Source organism: Pleurodeles waltl, chromosome 6 (assembly GCF_031143425.1).
Source record: "Pleurodeles waltl isolate 20211129_DDA chromosome 6, aPleWal1.hap1.20221129, whole genome shotgun sequence".
Lineage (NCBI taxonomy): Eukaryota > Metazoa > Chordata > Amphibia > Caudata > Salamandridae > Pleurodeles > Pleurodeles waltl.
In genome coordinates, this window is record NC_090445.1 from 1,116,091,402 (window position 1) to 1,116,110,733 (window position 19,332).

At 47.6% G+C, this 19,332-nt stretch overlaps 1 protein-coding gene across 1 annotated transcript; it reads right to left on the reverse strand.

The window, feature by feature from the left end:
• Positions 1 to 9,150: 9,150 nt before the first annotated feature.
• Positions 9,151 to 11,587, reverse strand: FAM43B (family with sequence similarity 43 member B). The gene has a single exon (XM_069242481.1). The coding sequence runs from the start codon at positions 10,933 to 10,935 to the stop codon at positions 9,784 to 9,786; it is 1,152 nt and encodes a 383-aa protein (XP_069098582.1). The 5' UTR covers positions 10,936 to 11,587; the 3' UTR covers positions 9,151 to 9,783.
• Between the last annotated feature and the right edge of the window lie 7,745 nt (positions 11,588 to 19,332).

Sequence of the window (19,332 nt, forward strand, 5' to 3'; positions counted from 1 at the left end):
TAGAGATCCAGGCACTAAAGTAGGGAGGATGGAGATTATTAGTTCCTCCTGACCACTTTCATTTGGTCAATAGCAGAGGTGAGAGATGTGACTGCCATTTCTGTTGTGAAAGGCAAGGACTTTTCTCAGTCAGTCATGACCTTTTGCCACCCTGACTACTGCTTCAGTTGAGCTGATGACTACCAGGTACAGAAATCTCAAACTTCATTGTACTTGTGTTGTGGATGCTCAAGACTGGAGATAGACTCAGTGCTACCTGCTGTGTGAAGCATCATTCTACACCAAGGCTGAGCCTGGAGCTCAGCCTCAGCAGGGAGCTCGAAAAGTGAATCACCTCAAACAGTTCCGCAGTTTGAGAAACTAGATTCACATCCCCTGTCTAGAAAATGAGTATAAAAAGTGGGACCCAAACCATCCACTTTGTTCCAGTTCCAAGTTCTTCATAAACTGGATAGTGAGTGCTCTGGAATGTACTTGAAGGACAGTGGTGTGACAAGAACTGGTGTCTACCAGACAGTCAGTCTCCCAGAGTTGAGTGGACATCACCTGGAGTCTGCACTTTCTGTCGAAGGATCTTGGCATCTGGCTGAAGTATCTAGTTGCCTACTTGCTAGGAGAGGGACGGTGTCTTCCTGGTCCTGCAGGAAGATATATGTCCAAGTGGAGAGAGGTCCAGGGTTGAGGGACATCCAGAGCGCAGACTACCTAAGAGCGAGCTCAAACTGAGCTGTTCGGCACAAGGTCTCCCTGATGGGGAGTACAACTGTCTATTGGCCCTATTGAGGTTGCATTTGCCATGGTTACTGAATCAACCCAATCGGGCTGCATCTGCCTTGGCTACAGGGCCTGCCTGATCAGAGCTCTATCTGTGAAGCTGGTGGCTGCAACTGCCATGGTCACTGAGTAAGCCTGAATGGGATTCCCTTCATTGGCCCAGGTGGGGCTAACCCTCAACCAACTGTCTGAATGAGCCACAGCAGCCAGATCTGCATTCAGGCATCACAGTGTCTGCTCTATGGGACTAAGACGGCTGGCCATGTACACAGAGACTTGCTATACCCAGAGGCCTCTGGTACTATCTTTGCTCACCATGGCCCAGATTGCAGGTGTGCAATAGTGTCATCAGATCTGCTCCAGATGAGCTAGGAAAAGACTACTGAATGCCCATTACACCATCAGGAGTAAGAACTGAAAGAAAACTAGGAGCACATTTGACTTGCAGAGAGAAACTTAGGACTGTACTTGAGCATGAATCATGATTTTACCTGACTTCTGGGCTGGACCAGCTAGCAAGGTGTTTCTGTGTGGGAATTAGCTCAGAGGTAATTCAATGGATGTGGTGCCACAAGGAAGAACCAAACCTACAGTATCACCGGTATGTTACGCTTGATTAGATAGTATTTTGTACTACTGGTTGATTAAAGAGTAATTTATTTGTCTTAAAACTTAGGCACTGGACTGAAAATTTAAATTAACGTGTGTGTTGGTTGATTGTTGAGTGCTGAGCTTGGGCACCCAATGCTACCTCCCTACCTTCCTGAGAAGCCGGTGACTGCTCACCCTTGATGCTCTAAGAGTGAAGTGTGGAAAGGGTTGTTGTTATATAGTTTACAAATTGTAGTTCTTCTATGTAGGTTAGGCTGTCACTCAGCTTAGCGCGATGATTGTTAATTGAATGGTAATGTGTCGATTAACTGGTTATTTGATCACTGGGCTCATTAAAGAAGGTCTTATCTCATCCTACCTCCACTTCATTGCTGCTTTAGTACTTGGGCCAGTTTGCAGAGCCCTAGCAGAATGGACCCCAGGACACCTGAGGTGTCCTATAGTCAAACCTTCATAATTGAGACACAGTAAGCCCTCTTTGCCCTGCAGGATCTGACACCCTGGGCTCCTGAATAGGGTTTGGACTGAGTGGACCATGACTGAACTGAAGGCACCAACAGACTGAACTGTAGGTACTGGTTGGTGGGATTATTGTCATCAGGGAGAATCCTGAAGAACAAATGAAATCTGTAATTACAAAATGAGCCTTGGCAACAAGAAAGAGCCATCTACAAATGTGCATCATTATTGAACGTCCCACAGGAAGAGTGCAATCAGAGGTGCTGACACCTTAGGGAACTTCTGTCTCCTTGATGGTATTATGGCTTGCCAAAGATTTTTTTGCAGTGATGTGAACTGTAAGGTACCACCCTCCTCGTCCTGAAGAACTCTCAGACCAGGGCCGAGTCTTAGATTTTCTGCTTTTCACAACGAGCACTAGTTTTTTACTCAGTTCTGCTATTGAAGAATTTTCTTCTTTATGCTCTAAATACCTTTTTTTAGCCCAGTTTTGTCCATGTTGATTCTTAGTTGGGTTTGAATATACACGATAGGTGACTAATACTTCAGGGACCACGGAACTAGAAAAAAGGTATGAAGGAGATATAAGATATAACACTAATCATGTGTTCATGTGTTGCCTGTCTTCCTGTTTGCTGCGTGGATGTGATTCTCAACAGACTGATGCGGACGTGGGAGAAAGAAAGAGTGAAACAAAGCATTAGAAAGAATGTGGTGTGAGAGAAACAATTTTTTGCATGTGCGTGTGTGCACATGCAAGCAGTATGGTGTTGCTGAATTGAAAAACCTCAGATCATGTGACCTCAAATGGGAAAAGTTGCAGTGGACATGGTCAAGGCGCTTGAGGGCCCTGATCCCAATTTCACAGGGATGACTCCTGGCATCTAGTTGACATAAGTAGAGTGATCAGATCTTGAGCACCAAAAACTGGGACATTTTGCAAAAATAGGAGAAAACCTACAATTTCACTTTAATGGAGCTTCGCAGAATGACAGCTGTCATCAACCTAGAGACACAGAAGAGGCACTAAGGAAAAAAAAGGTAACTTTTTAAAACCACCATCATACTTGTTAATTAAATTGCTTACTTATAATAACTGCTAACCAGTGCCTCTCTCTGGTTTCAGTTAATCCCCTCTAAAAACCGGACATGAGCCAAATTTGCTGCAGCCTGCCGGGACAGCAATGAAAAGCCTGAGGCCTTATTTACAAAGAAGTGATGCAGAGCGGTGCTGCGGCAAATTTCGTATCGCCACACTGCGTCATTTCAGAAACGCTGGGATGCACTGTATTAACTGCAATACAGTGCACCCCCATGGTTTCCTTAGCGCTAAAATTAGCTGCCTAGCGCCAACACAGGCACCTCTGCGCCATAGTGCAAAGGTGCCTGCATTGCAGGTAATGATTGCTTATGTACAGGAAGGTACCTTTCTGCACATAAACAATCAGTAATGGCTTTTTTTTACTTCTATGTGTGCTGCAAGATGCAGCACAAATAGAAGTAACAATTCATCATCATTTAATGAATGAATGGAGACCTTCCTGCACATAAACAATCATTGATGGCGTTTTGCTCTTTCTACGTGTGGGGAATGCAGTCAACACAGAAAAAGTCAAAATGGGGAGAAATAAAAGTATTTCTCCTTGTTGCGCCACTCTAACGCCACCCCAGGGGTGGAGTTAGTTTTTAGCACTGCCTCAGGTTTACAATTTGTCGTAAATCTGGGGCAGCACCAAATGCAATGGGTTTTGCGGTGTAATTCCCTTAACAACACTCACTGCACGCCCCTTTCACACAAAGTGATAGGGGTAAAGGGATCGTATTCACAAAGTGGCGATAAGCCACAGAAGGTGTGGGAAGGCAAACTGCTGAGGTGATAAAGGCTGACAAATAGTATGCTGCTAAGTAGGGCAACATGTTAGGTGACACATTGTTATTGTCAATGTTGCAGACAGTAGTGTGCACAGCATGAGCCTGGGATGAGTCCAGCGTGACAGTAGATGCAGGAGCTAATTGGCTATCCATCAGCAGCTACATCAACGTGTGACTGAAATGGAAAGGTTTGAGTGTTTTCAGTCAGTTTGTGCTGGGGGTTCTAGTGAAGCTGCTCAACAAGGTGGGCAGATGGGTGCTGACTCTGGCCATGTGAGACCACGGGTTCGCAGGGACAATCTTGCCAAGGACCTCTCTAGACAATGGAAGATGACTCCCATGGACCTATGAACCAAAGAGTACAGCACCAGAGTGCTTGAAGTGCCTGCTCGCAGCTTCACTAGGGATGTCCATTTTGCGAGCTGCCACAAACGCCAAGATCAACACATGAGATGGGGAGAAGTCACTGCAACTCAGAATCACTGGACGCCCGCAAGCAGCAAGGCAAAGCAGGTTGCCACTGAAGTGTTAACAACCAATGTAGGCTACACAAGGTACACATGGAACTTCACTTTGACATCCAGTAAAAAGGGGGTTACCTCAGACTTAGCACTCAGGCAGATGCCAGCCCACTGTTTCACACTCAACAATAGCAGTCAGTGACCCTAATAAAATAGTGAGGCTCACATCAACTAATACATCTTGTCCAATCCTCTTTATTGTACTACCTGAGAAGGTGCGAGAGGGAAGGTGAGAGAAGCTTGAACGCCCTAGGGAGGCTGAAAGAGTTTCTAGGTCCCTGAAGGAGGGGAAATGTATGTCAAGGAACATCACTCCAAAGAGAAAGAGGACATTTATGGTGGAGGAAATGATGTGATGAATGTCACATCGACACATAGGCGATGTGCACCTGGTAGCCCCAAATATCCATATGGTTGTGATAAACCACATTTCACTAGCCACTAGGAGAGACATTTGGTTTCGCTCTTTATTCGGAAGCCAATGGAATGACAGTCTTAGCTTAGTGATGAAAAAGATGGTTTCTGGACCCACAAAGACAGTTGGATACACTGAGAAAATAAGGCAATGGGGTGGTTGGGATGGACTCAAGGGATACAAGCATGTTAGAGTAATCATGTTGTGGCTAAAGTCTGTGTCAACTACGTTATGCCCCCCGATATCACTTGGGAGGGTGGGGAGCCAGGGAGCGTTGAGGGTATTGTCATACTGTTAGTAATTGCTCTGTTAGCACAAGTGCTGAGATGGTTGTATATATGGCTATTCTCATGCGCTCATTCACTGATCACTCGTTGACTAATCCATTTCAGATTCACCCCTTCACCCCCTCGTTCATTCTCTTACCAAGACTTTCATTCACTTTACAAAAATCAGCATGTGCAATGTCAACATTTGGCGTTTTTACTTGCTTTGATATTGTGCATACTTTGCATTTCTCTCCACATTATTAAGAGAACACCCAGTCCTTTTTCCTTTTCTGTGAACACAGCACTGTTTATTCGCCATATTTACTTTCACAATGTTGGCATAAATTTACACAAACATGAATACATATATAAAAACAAATATTTAAACTGTTTTTTCACAATTGACTTAACAAAGAATTTCACATTGATTCTTTGGGTCAGTAATATACAGGAAGTGGTTGTGTACAGATATTAAAGCTTCCAGGACTAAAGAAGAGAGATCATACTGCATTACTTTCTCCACAGATACGATGGAAGTGTGCTTAGTGACACTGAGTCAGAGGGCACTGTGCCAACCCCTCGCATGTCCACAAGTGAATAATGGTGGTACGGTAGTGACCTATGTTTTAGAGGCCCTATGCAGAACATCAACAGAGCAAAAACCTGTGTATTGTTATTAGCAACTCAGAGAATTGGCGTCAGAGAAAGAGCTTGTGCGCACGCGCAAACACAACGTTTTGACTTTGATCCCCACAGTGCTGGATTGTGTGCCTGAGTTAACAATCTATCAGTGAACTCCAAGGACAAGTCCTTGTATCAGGAAAACACAGTGTTCAGGGTTTAAACGTGCTGGTATTTCAAATGTTTAGGTCCACAAATATTTACTTTGGTCCCAGGTATAACGTGCGAGACTTCCCAAGTGGACTATGATTCTGGAACAGAAAATACACACTTCACAGAAGCCATAGCATGAAAGAGATGAGATTGAGGGAAAGGAACTGTGAATGGTGTAATGAACTACTGGGTGGAGAGGAAGTGAATTATGAAATCCCTTGGATGATGCAAAGGCATAGGATACTTGGCTTGTCAAAAGTGATTGTGGGACTCTGGTAACAAAAAGAAAAACTAGATATAGGACCCTCCTTCCTCCATTTATCCCAGGTGGCGGAGGCATCTAATTCAAAGTAATGAAAAAATTGTGCTCCAAGAAAATAGAACAGGTATTGCTGGTTGTTATATATGATCTAATGCCATATAGTGCCACTTGTATGTCAGCTGCCTCATCATTAATATTAAAAGAAATGCCAGGCTTGCTTTATAAATCTATACAGAAGTCGATTCAGGAGAGTGGGGCCCTGAAAAAAGTGGAGCATGTGGCATAATGTCCAGTCTATTTTTTACTCTGCCTCCCCCGCCGCATTTTGAGAGCACTTTGAGATTCCTTAGTTGTGGAGCAATGTAGTGACATTAGGCCCAATGGATACCTTGATTCTTAGGGGCTTGGAGTGTGGAATTCCAAGTGAGTTCCCTGGAGGTGAAGGAGAGAAGAGGCAACGGGGGAGTAGAGGATGGAATCACTGAAAGGCAAGGGAGAGTGGAGTCACAGGGTGCCACTGAAGTATTAGACCTGTCAGAGGTGTAAGTCTGAAGTGTGGGAGACTGTGAAGTAAGTTATCATGGGTGTAAAAGGGGTGGGGAGTGAACTCTAGAAGTGCAATAGGCGGTGTCTGTGGTGTCTAGGATTCCAGAGAATGAGACAGTGTGTGCGAATCATTTGTTGCGACACTGCGGTGGGCCATGGGGTAATTTCACGATTGGTGGTCCAGTAGGATGCGTGGCCCTCAGGAATATGGAAGTGTGGGGTTCCTGGAGCGATGGAGACTGTGAAGGTTGTGACTGCGGCAGGAAGGGGAGGAGTGTGAAATCATATGAGCACACTGGAGGCGCTGTGGAGTCTGAGCTCACTCGAGGGGGGAGAAAATTGTGGGATCCTGGTGGGATGGAAGGTTCAATTAAGCACTGGATGTTATTGTGGCGCCATCCCTAGGGCAGAAACACTGGGTGTCTAGAACGTGAGGTCTCCTGGCAGAGAGCTCGGAAAATGTATGATTGTAATATAACTGTATGTCGCAACTATAACGTGTTTTCAGTCCTAAGCATCCATTGACCCCATTAGTGCGTTTTGGGACTCGCAGTCTTGATTTGGCCCAGTTAAAACTTTTTAAGTATCACACATGAAGACAGTGAGTTTTGAAATGATAGCTCACGCTGGAAAAGATGTATTCTCGTGACATGGGTCACATAATAAAACCTGGAGTCTGGGATCCGGGGTGAGAGGGATCAGTGGAGTGAAGTGGAGGGCCCTGGAGCCAGATCGAAGAACTGGACTGGTGGAGGAACGGTAGTGTAAATTATAAAGTGACTGTGCGATCCCTGGAGAGCGGGGGAGGGGGAATGAGGAGTGTGGGATACCACGGGACTTCCGTTTGGGATTACAAGGTTGAGACGACTAGAAGAGCATGTGTGGGATGTCCATGAGTGCGTGGCGCATGAATTCTGGGACTCCGGCGAGGGTGAGGGGCGGGCTTTAAGTGAATGATGCTCTCTGTGAGGGCACTGGATTTTGGGTCACTGTCTTGGGGCGCAGTGGGATACTAAGAGTATACATGACAACATCGCCCTCACTCGCCCTGAATTAATTGGATACTTTCCCACACTTGGCTAATCAGGGTCCATCCCCGACTCGTCAAACAAGTGGCACGCAGAGCGAGCACAATCCTCGACTGTATTCATCGATTCTAATGCCTTGCAATGGTACCTTTGTGGTGGAGGAGCAGAGGAACCGTTTGACATATTTGACAGGTCGAGAGCTATACAGAGTTCGGTGGGAGGAGGGAGGGGGTGAATGTGAGGGAAGGAGATGAAATGAGCTTGGCATGCACTCCATAAATCACTTAGCTCACAGCACAAAGAGGCGCCGCTCTTCAAACACTCCCTGACTGCGCTCTCACGACACTGAACATTGAACACTTACTTCTCTCCCCGGCATTCTGCCTTTCAATCTTCCCCTCTTCCTTCCATCCTTCCCTGCCTAAAACCGCTTTCTGTAACCCTCACCTCTACTTCATTCGCTTGCTTCTAGGACATTTAGGCTCTCTGCCATCTTCTTCCTCATTGTCCCCTTCCCCTGTCCCTCCTTTGCATTCATCCTTCTACTCTCCTTCCTCCATTACTCCATTTCCCTCCTATCTTTTCTGTCACCTCTTTGTTTCGCCATCTTTGTCTTTCTTACTATTTGGGACCCTTCTTTTAACCCCACTTCCGTCACAAGTGAGACCCCACTACTCCTCCGCGCCCTTCTCATTCTTTCTATCCCACCTCTGCCTACCTTCAGTCGCAATGGCGACCACTTTTATATTTCGCTCTCTACTTTTACCTTCGCCTCAGGTGGCGGTTTCTTCGTTCGCGCTAACTTTGTTCCCCTTTTTTCCTCGTACCCTAGCAAATTCTACCTGTCCCCCCCCCGCCACCCCCCCCCCCCCCCCACACACACACACACACCGCACAACCCCACCAACCGATCTTTCCAAACCACCTTACTGTCTCGGTCCACATGCGGCATCCTTGCCTTTTCTCTTGCATCCTCGTGGACGCGCTCTTAGATTATTACCGCTGTTACAGGCACAGTTTACATGACAATTGATGTAGGAGCGCGGACTCTTAAATTCGCTTCGACTCCCAATAGGAGCTAAGGGGACTGAGACCACCGGCTGAGAGCAGGGGTAGCCCCCACTGCTTTAAAATCTGATGCTGTGCAACAGCCTCCATACCCGAGCATCAAACCCATATTATGCATTTACCGAGTGCCTAGTAGTGATTCAGGACACATGGTGCACAGTTGAAGAAAACGCACTCATATCACTGCCATCTCTGCTTTTCTCAGGGGTGTCCAGTTTGTGTCCACGGGGAGTTGGACCCGTGCAGAGGTGTAACAAAGTCCCCGCAGCCCCGCGGTTGGGGGGGGGGTCTCCAGGGGGGGGCCTTCAGCACAGTATACTGTGCACAAGCGGCAGGCCCCTGACTGGGTCCAGGTACTTTGCAAGGCGGACCCTCAATCTTCGTGAGCAATCACCGGATGAGGGGAGCGGGGGTGGGGGGGGGGGGGGGGTGGCGCGTGGGGGGGGGTAGAGGGCCTTCTCTTTTGAAGTAATTGAAAGAGGGTGTAGGTACATGCCTGCCAAAAAAGGGATGGGTGCGAATGGTACCCTTAACCGAGCCAAGATAACTTGAGACTGCCTTATTTCCAAGCGAATCACCTACGATTAAAATGACTCCTGTTTAAATAGAATACACGGAAATGTATTCATGCATATGTCTTGGAGATCTGACGAAGCTTCTGTCAACATGGATCCTTGTTAGAGATGCATCCCCTAAACCCTCTTGCATTCTCTGTGACGTACCTTTTAATCAGAGGCACATCCCACTTTCTGCCTTTGGCCTTACACTCCCTGCGCCCCAGCGCCCTTTGCTATCTTCCACAGCTTCTCTCTGCTTCTAGAGTGCCAGCAAGTAACCCTTAGGGGAGCGCATGAAAGAAGTCAAGGGTCTGTGGGAGGTGGTGATATCTCATTTGATGGTAAAGTAATGGCACCAAGAGCAAGTGGCAGATTCACCGACAAGATATGCATCTGGAAAGGCCGTGCAAATGCTATTTCACTTGTGAATGACTTCCCAGCACTACAGCCTTTTCAAATGCGCCAGACTGTCAGGAAATACCACTTTTTCCATATGGGACAGGCAGAGAGACTAAGAAACAAGGTGGCCACAAGTAACAGAGGATGCCTGTTAAGCATACACCCTGCTAACAAGTGATTTCCTGTGCCCCCCTAATTATTTTCAAGTGAGGAATGTCTTCCCAATAGCGGTGGCAGCTGTCTCCGCTCTGGGGCGCAGCCACCCGGAGGTCCTGCAAGGTGTGCCTATGGTGCCTACCCCTTGCATCCACTGGCAGCAGACACCTGACTCCCATCTGTGGCTGTGTGATGCCCCTATTCCGCATCAGCAGCTGGGTGGCTTTCTTGCTGTGCAGCCGTTGCTGAAGCACAGCCCTCTCACAGACCTGTGGCTGGAACATCTGCCTGGCCCCCACATGTGCCTGGTGCACATGCTCTACTTGCATTTGTGCTGAGACCCTCAGCAGGCAAGTGGATTCTGGCATGCCTCCATCAGGGTTCTCCTCCTTCCCATCCTCCTCTTCCTCCTCCAGGATGGAGGTGAGCTGTGGTGTACTCCTACACGCATTGGGGTGGTAGGTGTTCTTTCCATTCAGAATCTTTCTCAGTGGCTGCCGGGGTATGACCATATCCCCCAGGAGTTGTTGCTGGGCGTGGCGGGCGTCACTCTGCCTCTTCAACCTCTTGAAATCGCTGAAGGCCATGATGGCGGCCTCGGCCAGGAGTCGTGCCATTGTACGGGCCTTCTCTTCCCTGGAGACCAGCACAGCGTGGCACCTCAGCACAACAGCCTTGTTCTTGGCCTGGTGCCTGTAAATCCAGGCAAACACTTTGGGGTGTCTGGCATTGGTGGCACAGTAGGTGATGCGGTGAAGCTGGTAGGCATGACTAAGCTGATTGGTCCCTTTCTCACTCGGCGTCATGCGGATGCCATGAAGCCCCAGAGTAAGTCTCATTCTAGTGCTATTGCAGCCAAAATCGCTCTTTGCCCAGATTTTCTCCACGGGCTCCTGAGTGCAACCTTCACCCTTGGCATGGAGAGTGATGGTATTGCCCAAGTAACAAACGCTGTAGGTTGGATCCTCCTTGTTGAGTTCCACCTTTTGATGCTTGGTCTTGAAGACACTGCCCAGCCGCTCCAGGCCACATTCAGGCAGAAGACCGGGGCAGGAGTGCATGAAGGAGGACAGAATGGACATGTAAGTGACTGTAGGGCTCTTCTCCTTTGACTTGGGTTCCTCTTCCACCAGGACAAACTTGCTTCTCTTCCAAGGCAGCATCCCTGCTCTCAGATAAATAATGCAGTTCTGGAGTGTCTTTATAGCCGTGAGCAATCGCAGAGTCTAAGGGCTGTGCACGTGCCCCCTGTAGATGTTGTTGGAGTGGTCCTGTAGATGTGGTGGAGTGGTCCAGTAGATGTTGTGGAGGAGTTGTGGTTCTCACGTGCCCTGTCTCTTTTAGCTGCTGGGTAGCGAGGCTTAAAAGCAACCAGCTCCGCTCCAGGTTCTTGCTGCTTGGGCTCCTTCCTGCAAGTGGCTCTGCAGCTTCCGGGCAGAAGAGTGCAGCTGGTCTCCAGGGCAGTTGCTCGCAGTTTAGGCTTCTAGAGAGAAGAATCCTGCGGGCAGTACTATCGCGCGCAGTGCAGCAGCTCCTGCGTAGATCAGCCTGAGGCAGAGCCCCGGAAGGTGGAGGCAACAGCTCCTGGGTAGAAAGGGGCTGGACGGGCTCCTGTTGCTAGTGCTGCAGATCCTTGGCAGAAAGACACCGGATGAGTTCCGGAAAGGCAGGAGGGGATTCTGCATCTCTCCGCTACATATTCTGAAGGTTGAGCAGCCTGAGGCAATGCATCTGCTGCAACCTGGCTGCTCCTCCCATTCTGATTAATGAGGACGGAGAAAGGGGGCTGTGAAAACCACCGCTTGAAACTTCCTCCTCACTGGGGCATTCCGTGATTGCCTTTCACAAAGCCATAATTTTCGTTAAAGCACCAACAGCAAGATCACGCCAGAGGAATATTAAACCGAAGCATGTATCATACGTGTGCTGTAGACCAGTCCAACGGCGCGTGCACGTCATTCTTTCCGTGCACGTTGCCCACCGACATTTTGCCAAGCGTATGACGCAGCCACATGGCTGGCAAAATGAACACAGGGAACGTTTGGTTTGCGAAAAATTGAGCCACACACGGCAACCACTAAGATTAACTGCAAGTAAAGCCCACATTAGAAACGCCCTGCTAAATAAAATGCTTTAAAACCATCACACCATTGTAGTCGAAGTTAACACAGACTGAACATCGATGTGCTTTGCCACCTTTAAAGTCGTGCCCGCTGTTGGCTCTTGTACTGTAATTTCATCTATACAGAGCTTCATATCCCCGATCAGGCACCGAAGAGCTAGAGGTGGGCAAGCAGAGTTTAAGAGAAGAATGAAGCAGGAGCCGAGCCAGGCGTTCAGCTTGGCACTAGCTGAACCTTCTACATCATAGTTATACGGTTACAGGCCAGCTTGGTGATTGGCAGAGTTAGCTGGACAGTCCGGGGACAGAGGCAGCAGGTCCATTAATTGAATGCTGAGAGTTGTTCTGTAGGTCCCGTATAGGGTTTCTTGGATGCTGCCCTATGCTGAATACCTCATTATGACAAATGTGCTGTATGGTCTTGGAGAGGACAGTGAGGAAAAAGAGAGGCTAGAGACCCACAGGTTGTACTATATTAAAGTAATCCATAATGCAAGGCATTATTGCAAAGAAAGAGTTAATAATACTTGAGAGAGCTTTCAATCAGAAGAGGTGGGAACACATCTTTGTGTGTTGGGTGAATGTCTACATAGCAAACATGGGGTTGGCAAAGGAGGAGTGAGGGTGGTCGTGTATCACCTACTAGTGGTAGCCAGTAGGTAGTTATAGTTAGGACCTAGTTTCCATAGACAAAGCATTGTTTGTTTTGCTAATAACTTTGCTGCCGTTTGACAAATCTTCATTACATTTCAAAACTAGTAATCTGATCATTACAGCTGGTGCCTAGAAAGTTTTAGGGAGATTTGTCAAGTGGGGGCCGAGGAAAAGGTGGGTCCCAAAACGTGTTTTTGCTTTGCAATTTCCCATAGGGATTTTAAACACAACTGCAACCTGACCTGCTGAATGGAACACTCCCCCAGCTGTGCGACAAATCGCCAGGGCCCTCCTGCCGTTCTTCTATCAGTTAAGGACACCAAGAGGCATTGTGGTGGTAGAACGCCGCAGTTTCTTCATATCATAAACTGGTACATATGTTGTCACGATATCAATGATCATTAACCTGTACAACATTGGTTATCTTGCATTGTTATGTAAAGCATTAGTTCATAACTGCTCATGCGTGCACTTTCAACTTTATTGCATATTAAATCATACCTTAACTAATCCTGCCATGCATCATCCTCACAGTCATTACATATCTCTTTAGAACGGTTGTCATAAATCCCTTTCTGATTGCTGTGACAGCTCTCCTTCTGTCGACACTTGGTACAGCGAGTTGCTGCTTCATGGCTTCCCTTGCTACCGAATGTGTGGCGTTTGTGGTCCTGAGGCCATGCCTGGACTGCAAGTGCTGTGATCACCCAGCGCAGACCATTTCTTACTCCTTTGTTTGCCCTCAAGTGTCCCTGCTTTGAGACATCCCAATGACCCCTTTTGGGCAATTATGCATCCCTGCCATGAGTCATTGAAGGTCCTATCCGCACCTTTGCCCTTTAACATCATTGCATGAGGATATTTATTGTTTATTGTTAAAAACCTTGCAAGTCCGGCATTGCTCAAGTCCCCCTACCGTGAGGGATCCCAAGGACCTTGCTCTCGCAATTATGTGTCCCTTCCATGCGTCATCCCAAGGACCTTATTCAGGCCATTGCCCTTTTATGTCTTGTGTGAGGATGTCATTATTAAACCCCTATAAATCCCACCCAATGCCACTAGTCTTGCTGCTGCTGTGGCACCCACAAAACCTGGTGTGGGGGGCTGGGATCAGTTTGCTCCTGATGACAATGTTGGGACATGTTTGTCCTGGTTGCCTTTTGTCACGCATGTGATCCCGCCCTCTCCCCTGGATTGAGACACTTAAAACCTGCATGCTTCGTTCATTGGGTGACCGCTCAATCCTTTTGGCACGGTTTCGTCGCTCTTGTTGTTGCTGTGTCCCTTTGCTGCTCCATGGGGAGGGGGTTCCTCTGTCGTGACATGGAGTTACTTTTTAAAGGGGATCTTTTTTTCTTTGCTCCCTTTTTCCTGCAACTGGTGGCTGGGTGGTTTCACCCGCAATGGATGCATGCATGTTTGAATTTGCAGACCGCTCCCCATTTGTAGTCACCTTTTAGAAACTTCCAGCATGAGGCAGGCTGTGGCCTGGTCTGTTTCTTACTTGAGTACTGTTTCCCATTGCTACCTCGCTGGAACCAATTTGTCTTCCGATTGCCCCTGCAGGACCGAAAAGACTGCACATGTGACTTCATCCCTTCACATGCAGCGACCATTAGCTCCATAAAGCCTGCTACATCCTGATGATCCCAGTCAATGATGGGCCACTACTGCATTTCTGTCCTGTAACATTCATCATACCTTAACCAAGCTTTCCTCTGATACTTCAACTGCGCTGCCTGGATTTTCTGCTCATACAAGAACAATGCCACTGCTGCCTAAGGAAACATCTCAACACGCAAGCTATTGTACGAAATGCATGAAACCAGTTCTCAATGGATCTCTCTCACCTGGGCTTGCTCTTCTCACACCTATCTTCCTCTTTCTTGACCTGAAGCACCAGGTCCAGTCCTGTCTGCCTGGCCTCAAGCAGTGAAAATATATTGATGAACTCCTTGAGGGAAGACTTAATATATATTCGCTGGCTGGCATGCAATTTGACCCACCCAGTATGTCGCTGCCTCCCCCTGTGCACCCTGCTGATCTGTGTAGCTGGCCAGCTGACCTGTACGTATCTGACCTGGCACTTGCACCTCTGTGCTTTTGCTAATGGCTGTAGGTGCTGTACCATCTTGACCCAAGTCGTGCATGGGCCCAGGCCAGTAATAATGGCCCGGCCAATTGAATGGTGGCGGAGGCGGTGCCTCCAGGCCTCTCCCCCTTTGCCATGGCCACCATGCTGGAGGAACTAGTGGTGGGAGTAAGTATTGCGCCTGCCCTGGGTGTTGCCTTGGCAATGTGCTCGTCTTGTTAACTACACCGATCTGAGTCCTGTAGTTGGCAATTCCGTGCACTGCGCCTGGCTGTCCTGTTGGCCTGTGCTGGGGCTAGCCTCTCTGTTTACCCTGCTGCGTGCCCCCTTCATGAGCATGTGACCCACGCCTTGCATTCGCCCAATGAGCCCTTGCTAGCAGTGCATGTCTTACCATCTGCTAGAGGGGGATGCCCGGTGCATTCTCCAGTCTTCCACGGGTACCTCTTTATAGACTGCGTGTGCCCACTGATCGCTTGCCGAGACGAACTCTGTTTTGCTGCCTTTTCCTTCCTCGTTGTCTGTTGCGAAGCACGGTAGCCATCGCCTCTGTGGGGCCACTGAATTAGCTGCATGCCCCTTATGTGGTGTGTGCTCCAAGTCAGCTCTGCTGCTCGTGCTCCTGCTATGTCCCTTCCTTTGGTCGCTCCACCTTCGGTTTGTCCTCTGGTCACTGCTCCCAGGGCTCCAGTAGCTGCTAGACCCCCTTCTGTGATGCTCTGCTGGCTGTGACTTTTGGCACCGTTGGTGGTGCTCCTTCGAGCTGCTTCTGCTGCTTCCTTTCATCCTGCCTTGAGACCCTATCGCCTTTCTTTGCCCTGATCTGTCCCTCGGGCCCAGGACCTGCTCCATAACCACTCGCACCCTTGCTGGTCTGCTGCCTGCCTCATTCTTACTAGCACTTACTCTATCTCTGAGACGTCCTGGTTCCCACTTGTTCCTGGGGGTGGCAATGCCTTCCCCCGGGGGTGGGAGGGACTAGCTTCCTGTTTGCAACTTCTATCGCTGTGTTCCTGGTTTCCTTGCAGAACCTTGCGGGCTTCTTGCATGACCTCTTCTCATGCCCAGCCTGTGGTGGTGGGCCTCTTTAGTGTTGGCCTTTTTTTGTCCCCTGCCTCTTCAAGGGCTCTACTTCCCACTTCATGGGTTCCTGCTGGAAAGCTGTGCTTCTGTTAAGTAGAGGTCCTGCTACCACTGCTGGGACCGTAAAGTCTCACCTCTTCCCTATGAAAACGTATATTTGGACCCACACCCTCTGTCCCTGCTGTTCTTGCTTTTTTTTGTCACTGCCAAACAACTGATAAGGGTGCTGCCCCTTTAAGCCAAACGCTGCTTGTGTCCCTTGGCCTTGCATACAGTCTCTGAGTGCAGCGCAGAGGACGGTTAAGTCGGCTGGAAAGTCTTGTCTCCTCTCCTCAAGAAATTGTAAAGCGTATTTGCTGCAAACCTTTGCCCCAATTGTTCCTGGTATTTTTTATCATAGCCCCCAACAACCTGATGCGAGTACTGCCCCTGTAAGAGGAAAACTGGTTCTGTTTCCCTAAGGGAAGGCGTGTTGCTCTGCCTTGCATACAGTCTCTGGACTGCCGCACTGCAGGTGGGCGAATCCAGAGGGAGTTCCGCATGTCCTGGGTCACTGGAGGCAAAGGTAAGTCATGGTGAATATACAGCGCAGCATGCTCCTTGCTATGCCGCTGCCCACTACAGTCACAGCGGGCCTCCAAGGTGGCGATGCAGATGGCACTCTGGCGACTCCGACAGTGATTCCCCTGCCAATCAGTTTGATCCCCATGGCAATGTTGGGACACTCTTGTCCCAGTTGCCTTTTGTCACACATGCGGCCCTGCCCCCTACTCTCGATTCGGTCATTTAAAACCTAGATGCTTTGGTCACTGGGTGACCACTTCTTCCTTTTGCCAGGATTTCGCTACCCTTGTCACTGACATGCCCCTTTGTTTGCAGCCCCATGAGGGGAATTAGCCACCATCCACTCTAGGGTTGGCTATGCCTCCCAGTCCAGCCATAGTTGCACAAAATCTGGCAGAAAGCTAGATCTTGGTCCAGAAATATCTCTTTTCCTAATTTGGTGTAAATCTGTTCAGTAGTTTGGAGTTATTAAAGGAAAATGAAATAAAGGTATCTGGGCGGAGCCTCTGCACAGATCTCATGGTGAGATCTGATTGACTGCCAACACATCACCCAGGAAGAGTTGGCAGCCACCTTGGGACTCAGACTCAGCCGAGTCCAGGCCACAAGTCGGGGTACACACAGTTAGACAGCTTTTACCCAATGCTTTAATAGGCTAGACGTCGTCTCCCCTGCCAAGTTTGCCCACAATTAAGTAAAATGAACTTGTCCCGGACCCAGGGACACGGTCAGCAGTGCCTTCACTGTTGACTGCTGTCCACCAAGTAACAACGTGCAGGTGGTGTAGGGGCTTTTTACTTTTGCCTCCAGGTGGGCCCAAGACAAAGGGCTTTCCTTTTGTGCAAGTACAGTCCTGTCTGAGAGCTATGTGCAGCATCACATTCAGGTGCCAGAGCACTTAAGGGGAAACAAAGGCACAATCACTTCATAAGTATTTAAGAGAAACTGCGATTTGAAAGCAAGGTTTTGATTTTGTTTAATCTCTATATAAAAGGACATGCATTGTAAGAATGTCAGCTGTATTAGACTGTGTATTTACATGAATAGCCATTTAAATACCACATTTTTAATATAATTCTTTTAGAGATGCCACTTCCTTTGATGTAACATATGGTATCACACTCTGTGATGTCATTAGCATACTGTCTAACTTAATTAGCTCCCACACTTTTTTTTTAGGTTGAGCGTAGCAGCGCACAAGCGCTGCTTTTCTGACATGTTGGTATCTATGTGGGCTTTTAACCATGGCACGTCCATCACTATCACTCATTCATGGGCTTGCCTTTCAAAAATCCTTTGTGATCATTGGTAAATGCTTTTCCTTTGTCCCTCCTTGGGGCAGTTTTGTTACCGCCTTGGCCATTGAATCTGTTACATGGATAATTGCTCTATTGCTGATATGTTTGACTGCAAGCAAACTTCTTTTTCTTTTTGTGTCTCTCCTTCATGCTCACACTCCTGGCAGCCGTGGCGCTTTGAATCGACCTGCTTATGTCAACTATTTTACTTTTCATTTTCAATTTACAACACTAATAGCTCTAACTCGAGCAAACGCGAGACCCATCGCATTGCAAATGCCTAAGGACTTGTACTGTGGCCAAGTCCAAGAAAAAATAAAATAAAACAGAGGGGGGCGGGTAGGAGTACCCTGACCCACTAGGCATGGTGGTTCGGTCCCACTGGCACCCTGCTGGGCCATAAGGCGTTTAAAAAAAAAAGAAATACCGCAGATTTGCGAATCTGCGTTGAAAAAAAACAACTGCAGTCTTTCGCGCTGACAGTTGGTCTTGCTTGTCTGTTACCTTAGCTGGTAAGGAATTGTAAACTTTGGCTGCCTGTACTCTGTACTTTGTCCATACCATCATATTTGATGCTTTGGCATCTATAATTTTGATCATTAGTTCACCTGTAGAAATCCCGAAAATTACAAAAGCCTGTTTTTTTTTTGTTCAGCAAAATTGTTTTTTTCAGTTAGCTCACTGGTGAAAATTACCAATTCTTTATAGGCAAATTCTGCCATCAAATTATTTTACTGTGAGTAAACACAACAAATTAACATTTGCAGGAGAATATTCTTGGAATATTGGAAACATTAATCAGCAATGCAACGGAAAAAACAAAATGTACCTATTTAAAAGTAATGATAAAATACCCCATTTTGTTGGATTATGGCAGTGCAATAATAATTTCACATGCCCATGGTGTCACCTGGTTAATGTTTTTGTAACTAATCTGGAAATCCATACACTGTTGGTGGAACCTGTAATCATAGTCAGTTGCATTATAGTAAATTAAACAATGTGTGAGGAATCCATAACCATAAACAGACTGCTTGAGGTGTGGTGCTTGAGGTGTGGCGTCCAATTCTGTAAAGAAGAACATGATGCAGGAAAGAAAAAGGTTTGCCAAAGACTATTACAAAGATCAGAGTAAAGAAGAGATGGAACTGGGTCTGAAACAAATAATCCTCCAGTAAAAGTGTCCTCATTGTCCCTTCCTCATTTTATCATAGTTGATCATTGAGAAGATGAGGCAGCAATTTACAAGTAATTGCAATGCAATACGTCTCACATTTGTGAGAGTTAGAGCTATTGGCATTGTAAATTACAATGCCTTTTACCTATGTTTTGTGGTTTGGAGTGTAGTGGATGTATGCAAGGTGCCAGACGCAGCCCTCCCAAGCCTGTCATTGCAGGAGAGAAGACACAACAAAGCCGTCATCTTGGGAGTGTTTTTGCCTCATTTCTACAGACTGGTTGTGATACCCTAGAGATGCAACCCTTTCTAGTGTGTTTATTTAAACCTTTATAGCAGATGTGCAGATTGGTGAAACAGAACTTCAGTGGTAAATGGGCAGACAGGATAGGTTTTAGAGGTGCAACATCTGTGACCCTGAGTCGGTGTTTTAAATGGAAATACAGAAGGGCTGGTACTCCTTACTCATTTAAAGCATTGCCTTGGGTTAACAGGCTTATGGCAGCCCTTGGCTCAGGACTGGACTCTGTGGAACAGATAAGTGTATCTAAATCTCCTGGGTCTTGACAG

Excerpts from the sequence above, each read along its gene's own strand:
- FAM43B (XM_069242481.1), bottom strand. The coding sequence starts at position 10,935 with ATGCTGCCTTGGAAGAGAAGCAAGTTTGTCCTGGTGGAAGAGGAACCC.